At 37.3% G+C, this 17,735-nt stretch overlaps 1 protein-coding gene across 1 annotated transcript; it reads left to right on the forward strand.

Annotated features, from left to right (window-relative positions):
* Positions 1-1,031: 1,031 nt before the first annotated feature.
* Positions 1,032-17,653, forward strand: plgrkt (plasminogen receptor, C-terminal lysine transmembrane protein). Its single transcript, XM_034709783.1, has 5 exons — positions 1,032-1,191; positions 1,611-1,712; positions 12,324-12,454; positions 13,685-13,794; positions 15,579-17,653. The coding sequence occupies exons 2-5, from the start codon at positions 1,632-1,634 to the stop codon at positions 15,704-15,706; spliced, it is 450 nt and encodes a 149-aa protein (XP_034565674.1). The 5' UTR covers positions 1,032-1,191; positions 1,611-1,631; the 3' UTR covers positions 15,707-17,653.
* Positions 17,654-17,735: the final 82 nt, after the last annotated feature.

A 17,735-nucleotide genomic window follows, 5' to 3' on the forward strand; every position in this document is an offset into this window, starting at 1 on the left:
TAAAACTTTTATAAGAATGAAACTAGGTTAAAAGCGAGACTAAAAAGGTCGGTCTTGAGTTTGCTTTTAAAAATGTTGATGCTCTGTGCAGCCCTCAGATCTTCAGGTAGGGTGTTCCACAGGCGTGGGCCGTGATGATAAAAAGCTGCCTCACCTTGAGTCTTTGTTCTTACTTTTGGTACAACTAAAAGTCCACTACCTGAAGACCTGAGGGCTCTCCATGGCTCATATGATAAAATCAAATCTGATAGATAAGAAGGGCCAAGACCATTGATAGATTTAAAAAGAACAATACAATAATTTTAAAATCTATTCTAAAAGACAACATACAATGACAGGGGGAAATCTCTGTGCTTCTTTAATGAAAGCACTTTGTATCAACTCTTTATCTATTAACTCCAGTTGTTGACAGCCACAGCAGAGGCCTTTCATCCAAGTTGTGTGACCTTTATTTATTACTTACATTTTAATGTAATATTGATTTAAACGTTGCTTTACTATTTTAGTAATTTTAACTGTTATCTTATTCTATTCTTATGTATTTATTCATTCATTTATTTATTTTGATTCATCTACTCAGTTTTATTGATTTTTTTAGCCTTAGTTCTATTTCCATCTCTTATCCTTACCCCTTTGTCAATCTATTTATTTTAACTATTTGTATTCTTAATTTTGATGCTTTAACTTATTTTATTAAACATTTTTAGTTTTGGTGTGCATTAGTCTTTATTTTATTTTATGTTATTTTAATGTAATTTTTTGGTATTATTGTTTTTAATATTAATGTTATCTTCCCCTAATATGTCTTGCCATTGTTTTATTTCTGCTTCTTTCTTCTTTTTCAATCGCTGTAAACACTTTGTGTTGCATTTGATTTTTATAAAAGGTGCTATATAAATAAAGTTTGTTTTATTGATTGATTGATTGATTGATTGATTGATTGATTGATTGATTGATTGATTGATTGATTGACTGATTGACTGATTGATTGATTTGAATATATTTGGTTTTATTTTGAAGGTTGGACCGGAAGTACGGTGTTCCTGGGTTGTGGTGACGTCACTTACAAGGAGCAAAATAGAGGAAGCAATGTTCAAGGCGCTATTTTGACGCATGTCCTTGAGCACTATTGCCCTACTCTCATGATCAACATCACATTTGAATTAGTTTATCGTCTTCAAAGTATATTAGGTATGTACAACTTTCATTTTAAGTAAGTGTCGCTACCAACCAAGGTCAAAACCGAGGCTGATCAGTTGGAGCCTGTGGTTGAAGCATGGGAAGCTGTGACTGTATTTGAAGTTATATTAGCACATATCGGTAAAAAGAGTCATATGTCAGGTTTGATAGTTTAGTTTATTACTCTTTTGCATTTCTTATATCCTGCAACAGAAATGTGTTGCAAAAGCACTGAAACGAGTTAACTCCTGTTCAACGAGAGCTGTGACAAAGTTATAGTTCATGAAACAATGTCAGTGTCTATAACATATACAAGTTTTAATGCACTTTAAACTGATATACACTGACTTTGTGCTCGCTAGACAAGTAATGTTATGTGGTCTCATCATTTTACTTCACAAGAAGTTTAATGTGAGTTATTTTGTCTTTAGGTGAACAGCAACAACGCCATCATGGGCTTTCTAATGTCCAAATCCATGGATGCAAACTTTAAAAAGCAGCAAGAATTCATGCTCCATAATGCACGATTGCAGGTGAGTTAAGGTTCATTCACACAGTACTAAACACCTCAAAGCTTTCTCACCTCTACTCAACTCAACTTAACTTTATTTATATTGCACCTTTCATACATAAAAACATACAGCCCAAAGTGCTTCTCAGAACAACAGGGATAGAAAACAACAGCAATGGTAAAATCATAAAAGGCATGATTATAAATAAAATACTTAGAAATCAAAAAAAAAATCAATACAGTAAAATTACTAAAATAAGTAATAGTGGAAAGAATAGTTAATAATAAGGTAGCATTAACAAGATCAGATGAATACAATAAATACATAGATAAATAATTAAATAAGAAAAATAAATGTTAAAGCAATCATTAAAATAATAATAAAAAATATTAATAATGGTACAATAATAACAACCTCATAACTTGCATCTTTGTGTGGCCTTTGTAAAATAATACTTGGGATTGTTGGTTCTTGGTGCTGGAAGAAATGAGCAACTAGCTTGGATTGTACCTCACTTTTTCTCAAACAAGTTTGCCAGCAGCCCAAATGTGAAGTTACTGATACAATAAAATTACATTTACACATGTTGTCCAGTCAAGATTGGATACACAGTGGGCCAAGTAGTCACGTGCCTCCCAAAAGTCCCATTTCAGTTATAAAAAACACAGGTTTAGTTGTGATTTTGTTAAAAAACATGGGAGTTGAGATACACTGTACTATCTCTCTCATATTCTCATATAGTTTGCGTTCTAGAAATAGCACACCTGTGTCAATGTCTACATTGAAGGTTCATGATCAGTATTTGAGTTAGTTTATGCAAGTGCGCATCAATTGATCAATCACTCAATCAGTTAATCATTTCAATGAGAGCAAACATGTTACCAAATCCCAGGTTAGGTGGTTAAATGGGCCTGGGCACCTAACTTACTCTGACAAGAGATTGGGCAGTTTGGCCATGAAGACACACCACAATCATCAGTCACATTTACACCTTTTTTTTCATTTAAACAAATAATTGTTTTTTTTTCTTTCCTTCTTGGGGCAAATTTGTTGTTATTTATTCATGCCTGGATTGGAAGCAGCAGAGCAGCAGGTGGGACGTGTTGCTGTCATAACAACAATAACATTATCCTTCTTGCGTTGTGTTTTCTACTCCCCAATTTTCTCCAGCTCTCCCTGCTGTAAATGGGATAGATTATGACTAATATTATTCATGGACGACAAAGATTTGGCAATTGGGTTTCAGATGCACCCTTATTTATGACTATGACTCACAGGTAAATATTATAAACAGGTTTACACATTGCTGTGGATGAGCTTTGTTTCATTGACCATTTTAACTGCAGGATATTTTGTTCTTATTCACATTTATTACTTTTGAATACATAGTGAGATGAAAACGTATCCATCTTTCTGCTTAACTGCCAGCAAGTGTCTCTGTATCTTGTATTTTCGCTTTTGAATAATTCATTGTACCTGTTGATTTTGGCAGATGAATACACAATAACATGTCTAACATTCAAAGACAATTCTTTAGGGTTGGTTATGGTCAACTGTAATGACCTTTAACGGGTACAATAGTTTCTCTGTTTTTATCTTTGATTATGAAAATGAACTTTTTTTAATCATCACTTAATTGAATGTGTCAGATTGAGCCCAGTGATTTCAGATTTACTGTGAAGAAACACTTCTGCCTCCCCCTGCATTAAGATGTCAAAGATGATGTCTTGCCTGTGTTCTCAGCTAATTGATCATTTCTAAAATCCCTGTGTGATGTGTGTGAACCACAGAATACATCTTAAACTTGACTTGAAAATTCATTGGATATGGGTGTGTTTGGATGACTCACGCTCTGAGGGATTGGTATGCAAGACCAGGTCTGGTCTGTTGATAGTAATACAGTTGGGCTTTCATTAACAGACAATGAAATTGAATTGGTTTGTGTGTTAAGAGTCTGAGGAACCTAATGATTCAAGCATTAATGTGTTTAATATTTGAAAATGATATGAAATGATCTAAACTAGTAGATGGTTTTAATAAAAAAGTTGCTATCATATACCAGTACATTTTGAACTACTGGTGATTGAAAAAGCTAAGGGCAGGGTGCCACTTTGACCTGGTGGTTAAGTTGCATGCCCATGTACAGAGGCCACAGTCCTCATGCAGGTGGCCTGGGTTCAATTCCAACCTGCAGCCTTTTTCCAAAATGCCACACCCGTCTCTCGGTTTCCTGCTCTATCCACTGTCCTGTCTTCTCTGAATAAAGGCGGCAAAAAACCCCAAAATACCATTAAAAAAACTCAGGGTTCATCAATCAGATGTAGCTTGAAAAATAGAAATTGGACCCACTAAAACGAATAATGGTAAAGCTTGTTAAAAGAGTGGGAAGTGCTACATCTCTCACCTTTGTACGCACTGATCACTTTAACAGAGCTGGTGAAACTTGTTTCTAAAATGTTTTTTCTTTAACAGCCATGGGTAGTTTGTTTCTTTTTAAGTGGTTCCTTTCAACAATAATTATTTTACTCACAGAGGATGCCGGTCAGAACAGTGTTAGGCTCTCAACCCTTGAAGCCAGGGTTGACACTACCATGTAAATTTGCTAATTTTATGAAAGTCCAACCCAAACAGCCTCTATTTAGTCATTTTTTTGGGCTTTACTTTGCCATCAGATAGCTCAGTCATTTTTGCACTATCTCGGGACATGACTTTTGTTCTTCTGCCTAGATTCATCCACAGATCTGTGGCGTTTCAAATACTCCAAAATAATGCTCTGCTGGCTTTTGTGTTGCAGTCTCCTGCTGACATCAGTCTGATTAGCTCGTAAAGGTAGATCAAACTAAAATACTTACAGATTTTTAATTCAGTTTGACACAAAGAGCATTTAACTTTTGATTCGTCAAAGGAGCAGTCTGAGTTGTTTAAAGTGAATTGTGCCATTCTAGTGGTGTCCTTATTTATATAAGCAGAAATAATCAAGACATTTCACATTTTTAGCCTTTAGTAAATGTCAGTGAATTTCCCGCTTACGTTTCAGCTCTTCTCTCATTTTCTCACTTCAGGTAGGACTCACCATGGCTCATTACTTTCCTTCACTTTTGCTCTGCTATATTTTCTCATCACCATCTCACAGTTATTGCTCAGTCTTCCACTGCTTGTACAAGCTTGTCCCCGGATCTATTGTCGTGATGTTTCCACAGAGACATGATCTTGCTTTCTCCAAAAGTACACACCCAGTTTAAGGTAGCTTAGTGTTACTCTTCAGATTTGTAAGTAACTCTGTTAATCTTAAATGAGTGTAAAAAGAATTACAGTGAACAGCTGTGAATAGGCAAGGCAAGGCCACTTTATTTGTATATCGCATTTCATACACGAGGGCAACTTAATGTGCTTTACATTAAAACATTAAAAACATTGGAAACATTCAGACAAGCAACAAAGAACACCATTAAACCAGTTACTTTCTGTGGAAACTGTCCGTTCCACTTTGCTCCTAGGGACAGAAAAATCAGGGTACATCCCAAAAATGTTGAAAATGATCTACTGGTGAGTGCCACTTAACTGTTTTTCTCTCAGCACAACCCAGGTGAAGACAGAGGGTAAGAAAGAGAGAGAGCTGCCTAGATGAGTCAAACGGAAGCTTCAGGATGTGCTAGTTTGTACAGAGTCGCTGTGACAGTAAAATTCACACTTGACCCCTGCAGGTGTGATTCATTCAGCTTCAACTATCTGTAATAACTTAAGGGGGCAAATAAATACAGTGTGAATGATCGATTGATGGATTTATTGATGATTAAATGACTGATTGAAAGTTGGCATGAAACTACAAAGAAATAATATAACTTCCCAATGGGAGCTTAGATAGTCGTCATATTTAGAATATTGCTATGCTAACCTCTATCGTTGAGGTAGCTATTGTAACTCACCTATTACTAGCCGGGTTTCTGGCTTTTTTAGATTTATTTGGAAACCAGATCTTGAGTGATTTGGATGTTAAATGTGTTTGTGTTCACATCTGTGCAGCTGGAAGTGGATCTTGTGGTTGCGTGTGACGCGTTTGTTTGTAGATTTGATGAGTGTGTCCCTGCTGTTGTTGACAGTGAGGGTGGTGAAGTAGCAAATGAAGCACTATAAGAAGACTGCTTTTGAGGAAGAGCAATCACTTTACAGTCAGTAGTTATTCTACAGCAGAATGTAACATGTATAGTTGGCAAAACATACTTGATAGTTCTACAGCAATTTAGCTCTTCAATTATTTTTTTCTAAGGAACTTAAGACATACAACAGGACATGGGAAGATTACATTTTAAGGGTATAGATGGAAGAGATTGCAAAAATCAAATAAAGAGCAAGCCAAAAATAAAATAGAAATGAACCATATCTTCACTCCTTCACTACATTCAGTCAGATGAAATCTGGCCTTACAGGTTTAATATATTCTATACATTTGGACCACATTCTGTAAAATCTTTCCTCTTGAACCTTGAGGGAGAATGAAAGCCTTTCCAGAATATGAATTTGATATATTAATTCTTCAGTCCACTCATCAATATGGGGGGATCAGGTTTCAACCATTTCTTCGTGACACTTTTTGCTTGCTGCCAAAAGAATTTGAGCTAATGTCTTATCACTTCTATTCCGTCCATTGCAGAAAAAGTCACCCATAAGGACTGTGTCACAATTAAAAGGGATGTTAATTCCAAAAATATTATTGATGTGCTTGTGAATGTCCTTCCAAAATGGTGTTATAACTGGGAAATTCCAGAAAATATGGTAATGATTGGTGTCATTCATCCCACAAAGCCTCCATCAACAGCAACCAATCCCCTGGTGTCTTTTTTGCAGCGGTGTTATAAAAAACCTTACCACATTCTTCCAACAGAATTCCTGCCATACTGGTGAGCATGTTGAGTTCCATTGTAAGACTGACTGTTTGATGCTTTGATAGAAACAGGAGTGGTAGGTTGGGTGCAGCAGAGAGGGTTGAAGACATTTTAAGATGTCCAAGAAGCATGTCTCTGGGAAGACATTCTCCATCTCTTTGTAATGTAACTATGATTTTGTTTGCCTCTGAATTATTCTACACATTCCCTCGAAGAGACTTACACATAGTTCAATTAAGAGATACTATTATGCTCCCTGACAGGAAACAGGTAGTTTCCAGGTTTCTGGTTTGTTGTAATCAAGCATCAAGTTTCTCTACCTGTTTCAGCCGAGAGAAGAGATGACTTCACAAGAGCTGACGTCTCTTTCATGTGTCACTAGAAACCCCTCATTACGCATTTCCCAGAGGACGTGACATCTCACTGAATGAAAGGGTAATTTCCCCTCTCTGCTCTTGAAGAGAGGTCTCATCAAAACACGATTGAATCCTTGACTCATCAAGGACACCTGCTGCCCATCAGTAGGAGTTTTCCCCGAGTGCACTATAGTTCACTTATTTTGTGATTAGAGGAGTAATGCAGTTGTTTACAAAAGCCTTTCCTCTCATGTGTTGTCTCTGGAATAATACCATCGCACTCAGAGTGAACTATTTGACTTCAGAAAGTTGCCCCTAAGGCTGTCAAAGTTGATCACTTCCTCCTTCCTGGACTGAGTCACTGTTGATGTCAGCTCAGATACAGTTGTTGAAGTTAGCTCAGTTACAGTAAGGTGTCCAACGATTCATTCAAGACTTCATTAAATTGTACTTAGACTCAGAAACACCTCATGTCAAACTTCCCAGCTCATAATTGGAGGATGACTACAAAGTTATTCAATGTTTTGACCTGGTTTATGTCTACATAAAGCTGTAGAGTAAATGTAGCCAAACCCAGATATCCAAAGAACTCACATATAGTACGAATTAGTGATTATTCTGAACTTTAGAGGTAAAAAAGTAACCCAGGACAAAATATATATTAAGTAATCTCTAGGTAAAACAATGTGACATCAGTGTAATTAAATGATGATGAGTAAAGTTGTGATGTAGGTGTTAGGGATGTGCTCACGTAAGGCTGATTTGTACTTCTGCATCGCCCCGAGCACCACATACTGGTCCCATCTGAGACAGTCACAACTTCAGTGCATATGATCAAAAAAGGAAACAGTGGGCATTGTTTTTTCTTGCCGGACCCAAGTCACAATCACTCAGCAGTTGCTATACATATATACATATTGTGCGTCGATGTGTCCGTGTCGCGCAGCAATTATCCGCCGAAACACTTGAGGGCAGTGTGGTCACTCTGATAGCCGGTCACCTGTTTCCGGCCCCGCTACGATCTCTGTTTACTTTTCCACAGAGATTCAGAGCGTGTTATGTTAATCTACAGCTGATACATGTTGCTGTTTATCATACAGACATGATTACATGAAGAAGAGAGTGGAGGAGATGAAATCCACGGCCGGTGTGCAGCCAATGAGCTGGGATCCCGGAACTGCTGTAAATGCAGGAAATACAATGCTGCTGAGCGGACCAATCACAGGGCTTGCGGTCTGCTCAGCGGCTCTATGTGTAGTTACATTTTGGAGGAGGTGCACGTCAGCTACGTGTGTAGGCCTCTGCGTAAGTATGGGAGCTACGCCATCGATTCAACACAGAAGTATAAATCAGCCTTAAGTCAACTACATCATCCGACATTTTTACCCCCGCTAGATCGGCATCAGAGTTACTAGTCTGATAAATGTATTATCCATATTTGTATTAGTCATATGTAGCAGAAACAGAAAATAACAGCAGCACCTGTCCTCTTCTGAGCACGTCCGGTAACACTGCTAAAGCCTGAATTGTGTTGCAGTTTGTGGTTGCTGGGTGTCTGTTTCCTTCAATTTGGTCAATGTCTCTTCCTCTCAGCTCCTTGTGTGTCTGAACATCTCTTGCTAGTTTTTCACGGTTCTCCTCCTCTCGTCTCGTATTCACTGATGTTGACTGGTCAGCAATTAAGCACCAATTTTAAAGTTTTGCTCTTTCCAAATACACTAAGAGTAATTCCTAAAATCATTTCAATGTTGCTAATTGATGCTGTCAGACACACACTTTTTTGCCACATTGTCAACAGGAAGAGGTGAAACCATAAACTTTATAAAAGCGCCGAACTATCTTCATTTTTTATTTTTGGTTTCTGAAATGCTGGTCATATGTTGTAGTTAAGTTGTAGAACACTAGCCAATGCTGAAACTCTTGTTAATGGCAACTGCCATGTTGCAATATCTGAAAGTTTTCTTACCTTGAGACTAGCCCGTCAGTCAGAATTCAATTTCTATGTAAGCAACTAGGAAACTGGTTGCTTTGGAGCATCTCTGGTTCAGTTAGGGGCATCAACCAGTTCTCTAAAAACACATGTGCACCAAAACCAGTGTATGTGGTTGTGTGCTCAATGCTGCTCTGTTAGACAGAATAAAGATTCTGATTGAACCACCATGAGCATCACAGCACGCCTCAAACACACCTGATCAGATTTTAAGGTTGATTGCTTTATTAACACAAGAGCCTTTCACTGTAATTTGAACAGCCAGTGACTTCACAGACCGGTGATTACTGTTTAACCCTCCTGGGTTGAGCTTTTTTTTAAACATGTTTTCTTTTCTTCTGCTTCTGACCTTTATTAGAAGCCAAGTATGTAGTAATCAAACTGCATGTTTTTAAGCACCACAGATGTTTGATTAGTCTTATAATAACTTCTGTTTTTAGATTTCAACATGTGTTCTCAGAAGTAATGCGTGCAAAAAATGAATGCCCAGTTAATGAGTTCTGAACTCAGATCAACCAACAGCAGCCTTATTCAATTAGCGGCCCGAAAGCAACTGCTGAGTGATTGTGACTTGGGTCCGGCAAGAAAAAACAGTGACCACTGTTTCTTTTTTTGATTATATGCACTGAAGTTTTGACTGTCTCAGATGAGACCAAATATGGACAAAATATGGACAGGGACAAACTGTGTTTTTTGTTATTTCAAAAGAAGAAAAATACCTCAAGTTCTGAAAAGTTGGTGTTAAGCAAGTTACTTTTTTATGCACTTTAAGATGTGACCAAAACAAAAGATGGTGTTCCTAATCTGCACTTTGTTGTTTTTGTCCATATGCACCTTAACATGTGCTTGTATTTACCTGTCAAAATGTGTTAAAGTTATGTGTTCGAAATGTAAAATTTAAAGAAGCAGAATTTCAGCATTTTATTGTGTTTATGCCCTTTTGGATGTGCCAGTACATTAATAAACATCCAGTGTGTTTGTTATCTTATCTATTTGTTTTTCTTTGAAATGGTTAACTTTGCTCACCGTCTGCTAAAAATGTCTGGCACAGCTCATGTCCTTAGTCTGAAAATCCGGCCCGACCAAATATTGAATTGAATAGCCCTGCCTTACAGTATTTTATTAATTATTTAATGTTAAACCTGGGGGAACATGGTAGATGGTTGAGATGGTGGGGCAACATAACGTAAAGGAGAAAACATTAAAAATTCAGTTTGTTGGGGCGCTGGTGGCCTAGAGGTCTAAGCGCCCCACATACAGAGACCATAGTCCTCTTCGCAGAGGTTGCCGGCTCAATTCATGACCTCTACCATGTACTGCATGTCTTCCCCCCTCTCTACTCCCCATACTTCCCGTCTCTCTTCAGCTTTCCTGTCACAAAGGAAGAAAAAAAACTCAGTTTGTGAAGGTCGAGGAGAGCTGGGTGGAACTCATTCACAGCTACAAGATTTTCGACTAAGGAAAGCTGCAAACTGGCTCATTACACCAAGTATAAAATGTTTTTATAAAAATACTTTGAATATTTCTCATTGTTCTTCTTTTATTGCTGAGATACAAATTCCATTTGTTAACATTATCACCTCTGTCTCAGCAAATTGATTATTTCTTGAGACAGTTTCCCCGCTGTCAGGCTGTGTAGGAGAGTGGACAGTTCATTCCTGTTTTTATTTATCCTATGTATCAACTTAAACACATTTAGCACTGGGAGTTGGTCAGAGTGAAGTAAACTGCTTAATAACACACAGTTAATTTAATTCTGACATGGTCAGGCTCCTGTACCATACAGACCATCTTTGAAACGTTTCTTCCTCCTCTGATCTGTTCTGATTCGTACACGTAGATATTAATTAAAGCAGAGTTTCAAGTTGGGATGCAACATGGCTGAAACCAAACTTGATTTCTTTCTAATTCTATTACTTTGCTGTAAGTTTACATGCAGTGTGTAGATAATTCGCACTGTAGCGGTGTAGGAACATTATTGAGACAATGCAACAAATGCATCACCAGGGCTGCTTGTCCTACATTTGTTTCAATTCCAATACCAGTATTGCAATTATATTCAGGATACACAGTATACTTTAATCCTGAACTATATATTTTTTTAGCCACCAATATATTTAATTACATGTCAGGTTAGCTGCTTGCTGAATAAAGTATTTGAGTTTTTAAATGGATTTCACATGACTCATTCACTCTATTTTAAAGTGCGTTTCGATGCAGACCTCAAATGCAGATACTGCAGTGTCTGTCAGTCTCACTTTGGTTTCAGTGCCAAAATGTTCACACATTAACACAGATGTACTGAACTGTTCACGACTGTGTGCACAAGGATGGAAACTAATATGCTTTACCTCTGACATGTTATAATTGTGGTAATCAAATCACTCAATCGGAACTATGGACATTCATTTTTAAGGTTTGCTTCATCATTAGTCAGTGACACTTTCATATTAAGCGGCAATAAAAGCTTGTCGGACACTTTAGCTTTTTGAGTATAAAGGCCATTTTAAATGAGGATGTCAGTCAGCTCAATGGCAGCGAACGTTTCTGTGCATTTGAATATCGGACTTTAAAAAGCAGTGAAAAGAGTCATCAGCATAGAAAGTGTTTCTGACAGTCTTCATTTCTCTGTCTCAGTCTTTTTTCTGTCCTTTTCTCTTTTTGTTGCTTTAATTATAGAAGATAGGAAGCAGATCCAGACCTATGCATTGAACATGGTTTAAATGTACTGTGTATTAAAATCATGTATGATGAAAAACACTGAAAAAAGATGTGGAAAACTGGACATCCAGATACTGGATATTTGTGTTCAGGAATCAGTCTGTGAAAAATTGTCCTTGTGGTGTATCTTTTTTTTATTAAAATAATATAACATCAAGAAATGTGTTGTGTATGACGCTGCCTCGTGTTAAAGAGATATAAACGGTGGTATATTTTACAGTGTAGACTTTTTAGTGCTCTTTAGTGGACAAACCACATAATGAAGATACAGTCTCTAAATTACCTCAAACATCTTTTTTATTAGTGTTATTAATACTATTCAATTGCTTATATGAATTCCTTATCTCCCTGCTCATATTTGTAGCTTTGGATGAAGGCTGTAAATCTGTTTTATCCAGTAAAGAAAGACAAAGCATATTGTTGAACACTCTAAATTTCATCAAACTATTCAGCAATAAAAAGTTACACATTGAAAGGCACCAGGCCGTGTCCATATTTGGCTGTGAAGGTTTGTCATGCCTGATGACGTCCTCTGTGTCCTTTTTCTGTGTGCGTATGGGTCTGTGTGTGTGTGTGTGTGTGTGTGTGTGTGTGTGTGTGTGTGTGTGTGTATGTTTGTGTGTGTGTGTGTCTGTGTGTGTGTGTGTGCGTGTGCGTGTGCGCGTGCGTATGCACTGCGTAGATGGAGCGTCAGATCCTGATGCAGAACCAGATGAGAGAGAGACAGATGGCCATGCAGATCGCCTGGTCTAGAGAGTTCCTCAACTACTTTGGCTCTTTCTTTATGGTGGCCACCTTGGGACTCACTGCAGGGTGAGTTTTGTCTGCTATGACTGCTTTCACAGGTATTTGTTCAACGCACAAGACGCAAAGAGATAATCTGTTTTAAGCACACACACTGGTAATAATGCACAGTGGGGGAACTACCTGTATCAGCATGTGAAGTTTCCAAAGCAAGAGGCAACCTCCGGTCTCAAAATATGAAGCCCATACTGAAGTGTTATAAACTGCTGTCATCGAGAATCGGCTTGAGGCTGGCTGCAGAAACACTGGAAACCACATACACACCAATTCAAAAAAGATGATCTTTGCAGCATTAATAAACATGTTTACAGCCTGGATAAAAAAAACAGTTTAGGCCGAAGTAGCTCATTTCTCTATCAGCACACACTGTACGAGGGGTGAATTTTTTTCGTAAGATATTAAGATTATGACTTACAAGTTTTGCCCTTTTGAGGACATGACTGACTTAACTGACAGGAGCACTGTAGCTGTTGGCTAGGAGGCCCAAAGCTGTACGTCTTACGTCTCTTTACGTCACACTAGGCCTGGTTGAGTTCAGCATTTCCAATATGGCTCCCACCGATGATTTGCTTCAAAACAGCGCTTCAGAAACAGATGGATGACATCAAGGATACTTCGTCCATTATTTAGCGTGGAAATATGTGTGTAAAGATCTGTGAGTGGGTGCCCAATGAGACTGGGACGCTTTTTTTAATGACAGGGAGTTGAACTAGTAAGTGGTGTGCAGTTAGTAGGCTTCATAACAAAAGACAACTTCAATGCGTTGACTGGACCTGTGGGGATTTCTTTAGAGGGTGTGGTTTTTTGTATTTCTTCTATGACTTCTCTGGGATGACTCATTGTTTATTCAGGTTTTCTTCTGCAGGAAGAATACACTTTTGGGACATCTGACTTCAACTTTCTCCAGAGAGTTTTTGAGTGTTTTCCTGACTCCAGTATCTTCTTTCTGAGGATGTAAACCAGCCATGTCAGAAGTTGACTTGACATTTTTCAAAGTTTGTCATCAAATACTTCCAGGATGAAAGATCTGTGGACCTAAAAAAAAAAACCAAAAAACCCCACTACAAAGTCCTTCTGAGTTATTGTGTTAAATTCAATGTAAATCACATATTTAGTGTTCTGTGTTTAAATAAAATTTTGCAGCCTAAGTTGAGGACTTCACATTCTGAGTGCATGAAGTTTGGTTTTTGTCACACATTGGCTTACATTTCTTCTCTTTGTCTCTTTGATTTTCTCCAGAGCAATAAAAAGGAAGAGACCTGCCTTGTTGGCTCCCATCATTCCTCTCAGCTTCATATTTGCCTACCAGATGGACAATGCCTATGGGACGCTTATGTATCGAATGAGAGGTACGACAAAGCAGTTATTAATATCACTGTTATCACCAGAAATAGGCTAAGATTACATCTTAGTAAGACATAAAAAACCTAATCTGTTCACATCAGGTTACATGTTTCTCAGGGTGTTTTTGCAGAGAAACTACTTACACTATAAGTCAGTTTACTAACCTTAAAAACACAAAACAGGATGTTTCATAGGGGACCTTGGTCAACTGATTTTTCTGAAGTTTTATTGTTTATTGTTTATTTTGTGTATTAATTTGCACAATTAAAAGATTATACATACAAGAAAAAGAGCAAAGATAAATAAAATACTGTACAGGAAGAGGCAGAAAACTCAGAGAGCTTATTTGAAGCCTCCACCCAAATAGTGTTCTAATATCAAAAATTAATTAAAAAATACTAAATTGACACATAAAGACAATAATTGATAATAAAAATAAAATAACATAAGAATATACAAAATTAACAATTAATATAAATACAGTCATTACATCACCAGAATTCAAAAGTAAAAAAATATGAATATGATGTGCATGGACACCTACTCTATGAGAATGTGGTTGAGCATGATGCGTATAATTAAGTAACAGCGGTTAAAAGTTTTTTCAAGCATCCTTTATAATATTTAAAGATAAACAGTTTTTCGCCACAGTGGAACAAATATTCCAGAATTTGCTGCCCCTGAAACGTATTGAGAATTGACTTGTACAAGTAAAACATTTAGGAGGATGGAGAAATAAAGTTTGACGAGTTGAATAAGAGTGGACCTGTGAATTTAATTTGAAGTAAGACTTGAAGTGATCAGGGATATTCCCTTCACGTTGTATTTTATACAAAAACACATATTTGAAAGATATTGATGTTACAGATAGATGTTATTGATTAAAGTCTCTTTAATTCACTTATTAATAAGCCTACACATTCCATTACACTAGGTGGTGGTATGCAATTCACCATTACATTAGAGAGGAAGAACAAGCACAGCCACAAAGAGCGCCCCCTATGTGGAGGATAATATGATAGCAGTTTGTGGAACATGTGCCTTAAGTATTCTATGAGCAGGATAAAAAAGCCCTCAAGTATGAATACAACTGATCTTTAAAGTCCCCTGAAAAGTCGTCATTGCAGCAAAGATGCATTGTAAAAACACAAAGCAGCAGTATCGGCAGAGTAGTAGTAGCATCCATAAAATGGTGAGTGCTGTAGTGCTGGTCTGAGATCAGCAGAAAGTTTACCAGAGACAACCCAAAGCTGAAGCAATCTCTGACAAAATCACTGAATTTCCTGCACTTGTGTCCAACCTTTTTTCTAAAGTAGAAGATGAAAAGTTGCACGAGCTAACGGTGTGTTTGGAACAGTATCCTGAGTGGCTGCTTCTTTGCAGACATATCTACTTGCCCTTTATGATGTGATCTCGATACACATTCACAGACTGATCATCAGTTCCTCTTGTTTCAGTAGTTATTTCAGCTTTTTTGATACAAACGTATTCACTGTCAGGACATGTCAAGTGTTTGGCTAGATTGAGCTATATTTATCTCACCTCATTATCCCAAATGTTTTTTTAGGGTAACAAAGAAATATACAGAAGTACAACCACAGAACACAACACTACATGCAGCTGTTGTACATATAAACCTCAACTTCAAACCTCCATTTATTTTCTGCCCCCAATCCTCAACTGGAAAGTCACAAACCAAATATTTAGAGAACAAAAAAAACTACTGTCACAGACGTCTGTTTGCTTCAACAATACACATTGATTTTTCTTCCTCTAATTACATCCTCAGGGGAAGCTGAGAGTATCATGACGTCTGAACACGACCGCCTGGACCTGCCCCACGGGACGCCTTCTTTCGATAGCATAGAGAAGGCTCGACGCGCTCGAAGCAGCCTGGTCTCCTTCTTGGAGAAGTGAAGTGTTGGTATTTTTGTCATAATCATAAAGTCGATGTGTTCAGGCGCCATGCTTTCACTTAATTATGGAAAATGTAAAATAACAACTGCCTTTAGACCTGTGTGAGTCCATGGTTTGCACTAATTCTTTGTCATGGAATTTCAGTCAATTAAGATGAAATGTCAATCAATTGAATAACTATTTAAAAATAATGTGTTTTTTATTTGAGGTGCATCATTAGCCAAACAGTTTCAGCAATGAACCCATTTTTTGAGTAATTTACAGAGATTGATGCAGAATAACAGTCAAAATACTTAAGTTAGTTAATACCACACTGTCAGTACTCTAATGTATCATGGAATCAATCTGAAACAAATATTTACACCTATTGCATTCAACCATTAAAGCATTAATCACTCAGTCTCTTACTATTCATACAGTTTGTTCTATAAATAGTTTCATCAAGATAAAAAAAAAAGTGTATGTTACCATTACAACAATACATGCTATAACAAGAGTCAGATATCAGAGTGCAACTTTTAGTGCCGTATGCCGATTAAACTTAACATCAATTCTTGTTTGTTCAACTCCAACAGTTTTAATTGTGTAGCTTTATCACCTGTACAGTTTCAATCTAAACTTAAAAGGCTTAAGTTTGCATGCCATCCATCACCGAGTCCAAACAGCATGCCATAAATGCATCAGCGATGAAATCAGCTAGATTACTTTGTTTTCTATTGGAGTGTCTTAACTGCACAAAGCGTAACCCTGTGATGTGACACAGCACAACACGACCTGTCACTTCGGTTTGATCCAGACACTCTCTTCACTTCAGCTGTGGAATTACCTTAATGATGCGTTTACGTTTCATGACAGAAACTAAACAAAGTGGCCACAGGCTTGAGGGACATTTTACAAGTTGCTGAGAGCATTCAGTGAGAAAATGTTTTATGATTTTCTTTTGCTTGACCACTCAAAAGAGCTTGTTAGTGTGTTTAACAGAATGGAGATAGCAGTGCTTTAATGGTAATGTCTGGGATTGAAGTAAAGAGGAGCCGTCCAGTTTTCTACTAATAAAGCTCAAGAAAAGGATGATACTTAATATTCTTCCATCTCTGACCCCTCCAGCTGATCTCCGGTGCACAGCTGATATCAGTGTAGCTCGTTTACAGTTTATGATGCAACAGAAGTGTTTCTTGAACGCATGTAGAGTGGATAGTGAGCATCTATTGCTACGTGATGTGATCCGATTCAATGCAATGTGCTGCAACCTGATGTTTGCATGCTGTTAGGACACAGTGTAATTTGATTATTTTCTACAAATTTCATTTGGATCTTTGATACTGCAAAATTATACAAGTTATGTTAGCTAATCCCTCTCTGAGTTAAAGCTGCATGACGGGAATGTTGGCCACTAGAGGGCAGAGTTATTCCTGAATACATTCAAAATAATGTAACCCCAATGACGTCTGGGCTTATGAAGCCGTGTGATTAATATCTCCACAGAGAATTTGCACAGAAGATACTAAACAAAGCAAGAAAAACCTTATTGTAAACATATTAATGCAACATTTATGTTTGAAGCTGTAGTTTGGTTTCCAGATTAATACAATTTATTGTCAAAGCTTGTTGTACTTGAAAAGACAAAGCCTCGGCAGAGCCATTAAAGCTGATAACAACATATGACTTAATGGAAATATTTCAAGAATTTATTTGTTATGAGAAGCGCACAAAACTGTATCCCCAAAATCTTGTGGGTTTTTTTTTTGGTTGGAAAAGACTATTTGAAAAGTTAATTTTAAGTGCTGAGAGCCTTTATGCCAAAGCTTTATGCATTTTTATTGCCAGAGTTGTATGGGGTTGGATGTAAAATATTCCAGGGTGCTGATATTTATAAATAGCATATTTACCATCATTTAAATTATGTTTACCATCATGGGTACCAATAAAGAGATATACTGTAAAGGCTTCTTCCTCTCCATTCATCTTTTCATTACAGGGACATTTTATATTCCACAGACAGATGATGTGAAAAGAAGCATTAACCATT

This window comes from Notolabrus celidotus, chromosome 19 (assembly GCF_009762535.1).
Source record: "Notolabrus celidotus isolate fNotCel1 chromosome 19, fNotCel1.pri, whole genome shotgun sequence".
Taxonomy (NCBI): Eukaryota; Metazoa; Chordata; class Actinopteri; order Labriformes; family Labridae; genus Notolabrus; species Notolabrus celidotus.

Coding starts and splice junctions, on each gene's coding strand:
- plgrkt (XM_034709783.1), top strand. CDS start 1,632: ATGGGCTTTCTAATGTCCAAATCCATGGATGCAAACTTTAAAAAGCAG. Junction 1,713..12,323: donor TCCATAATGCACGATTGCAG/GTGAGTTAAGGT, acceptor TGCACTGCGTAG/ATGGAGCGTCAGATCCTGAT. Junction 12,455..13,684: donor ACCTTGGGACTCACTGCAGG/GTGAGTTTTGTC, acceptor GATTTTCTCCAG/AGCAATAAAAAGGAAGAGAC.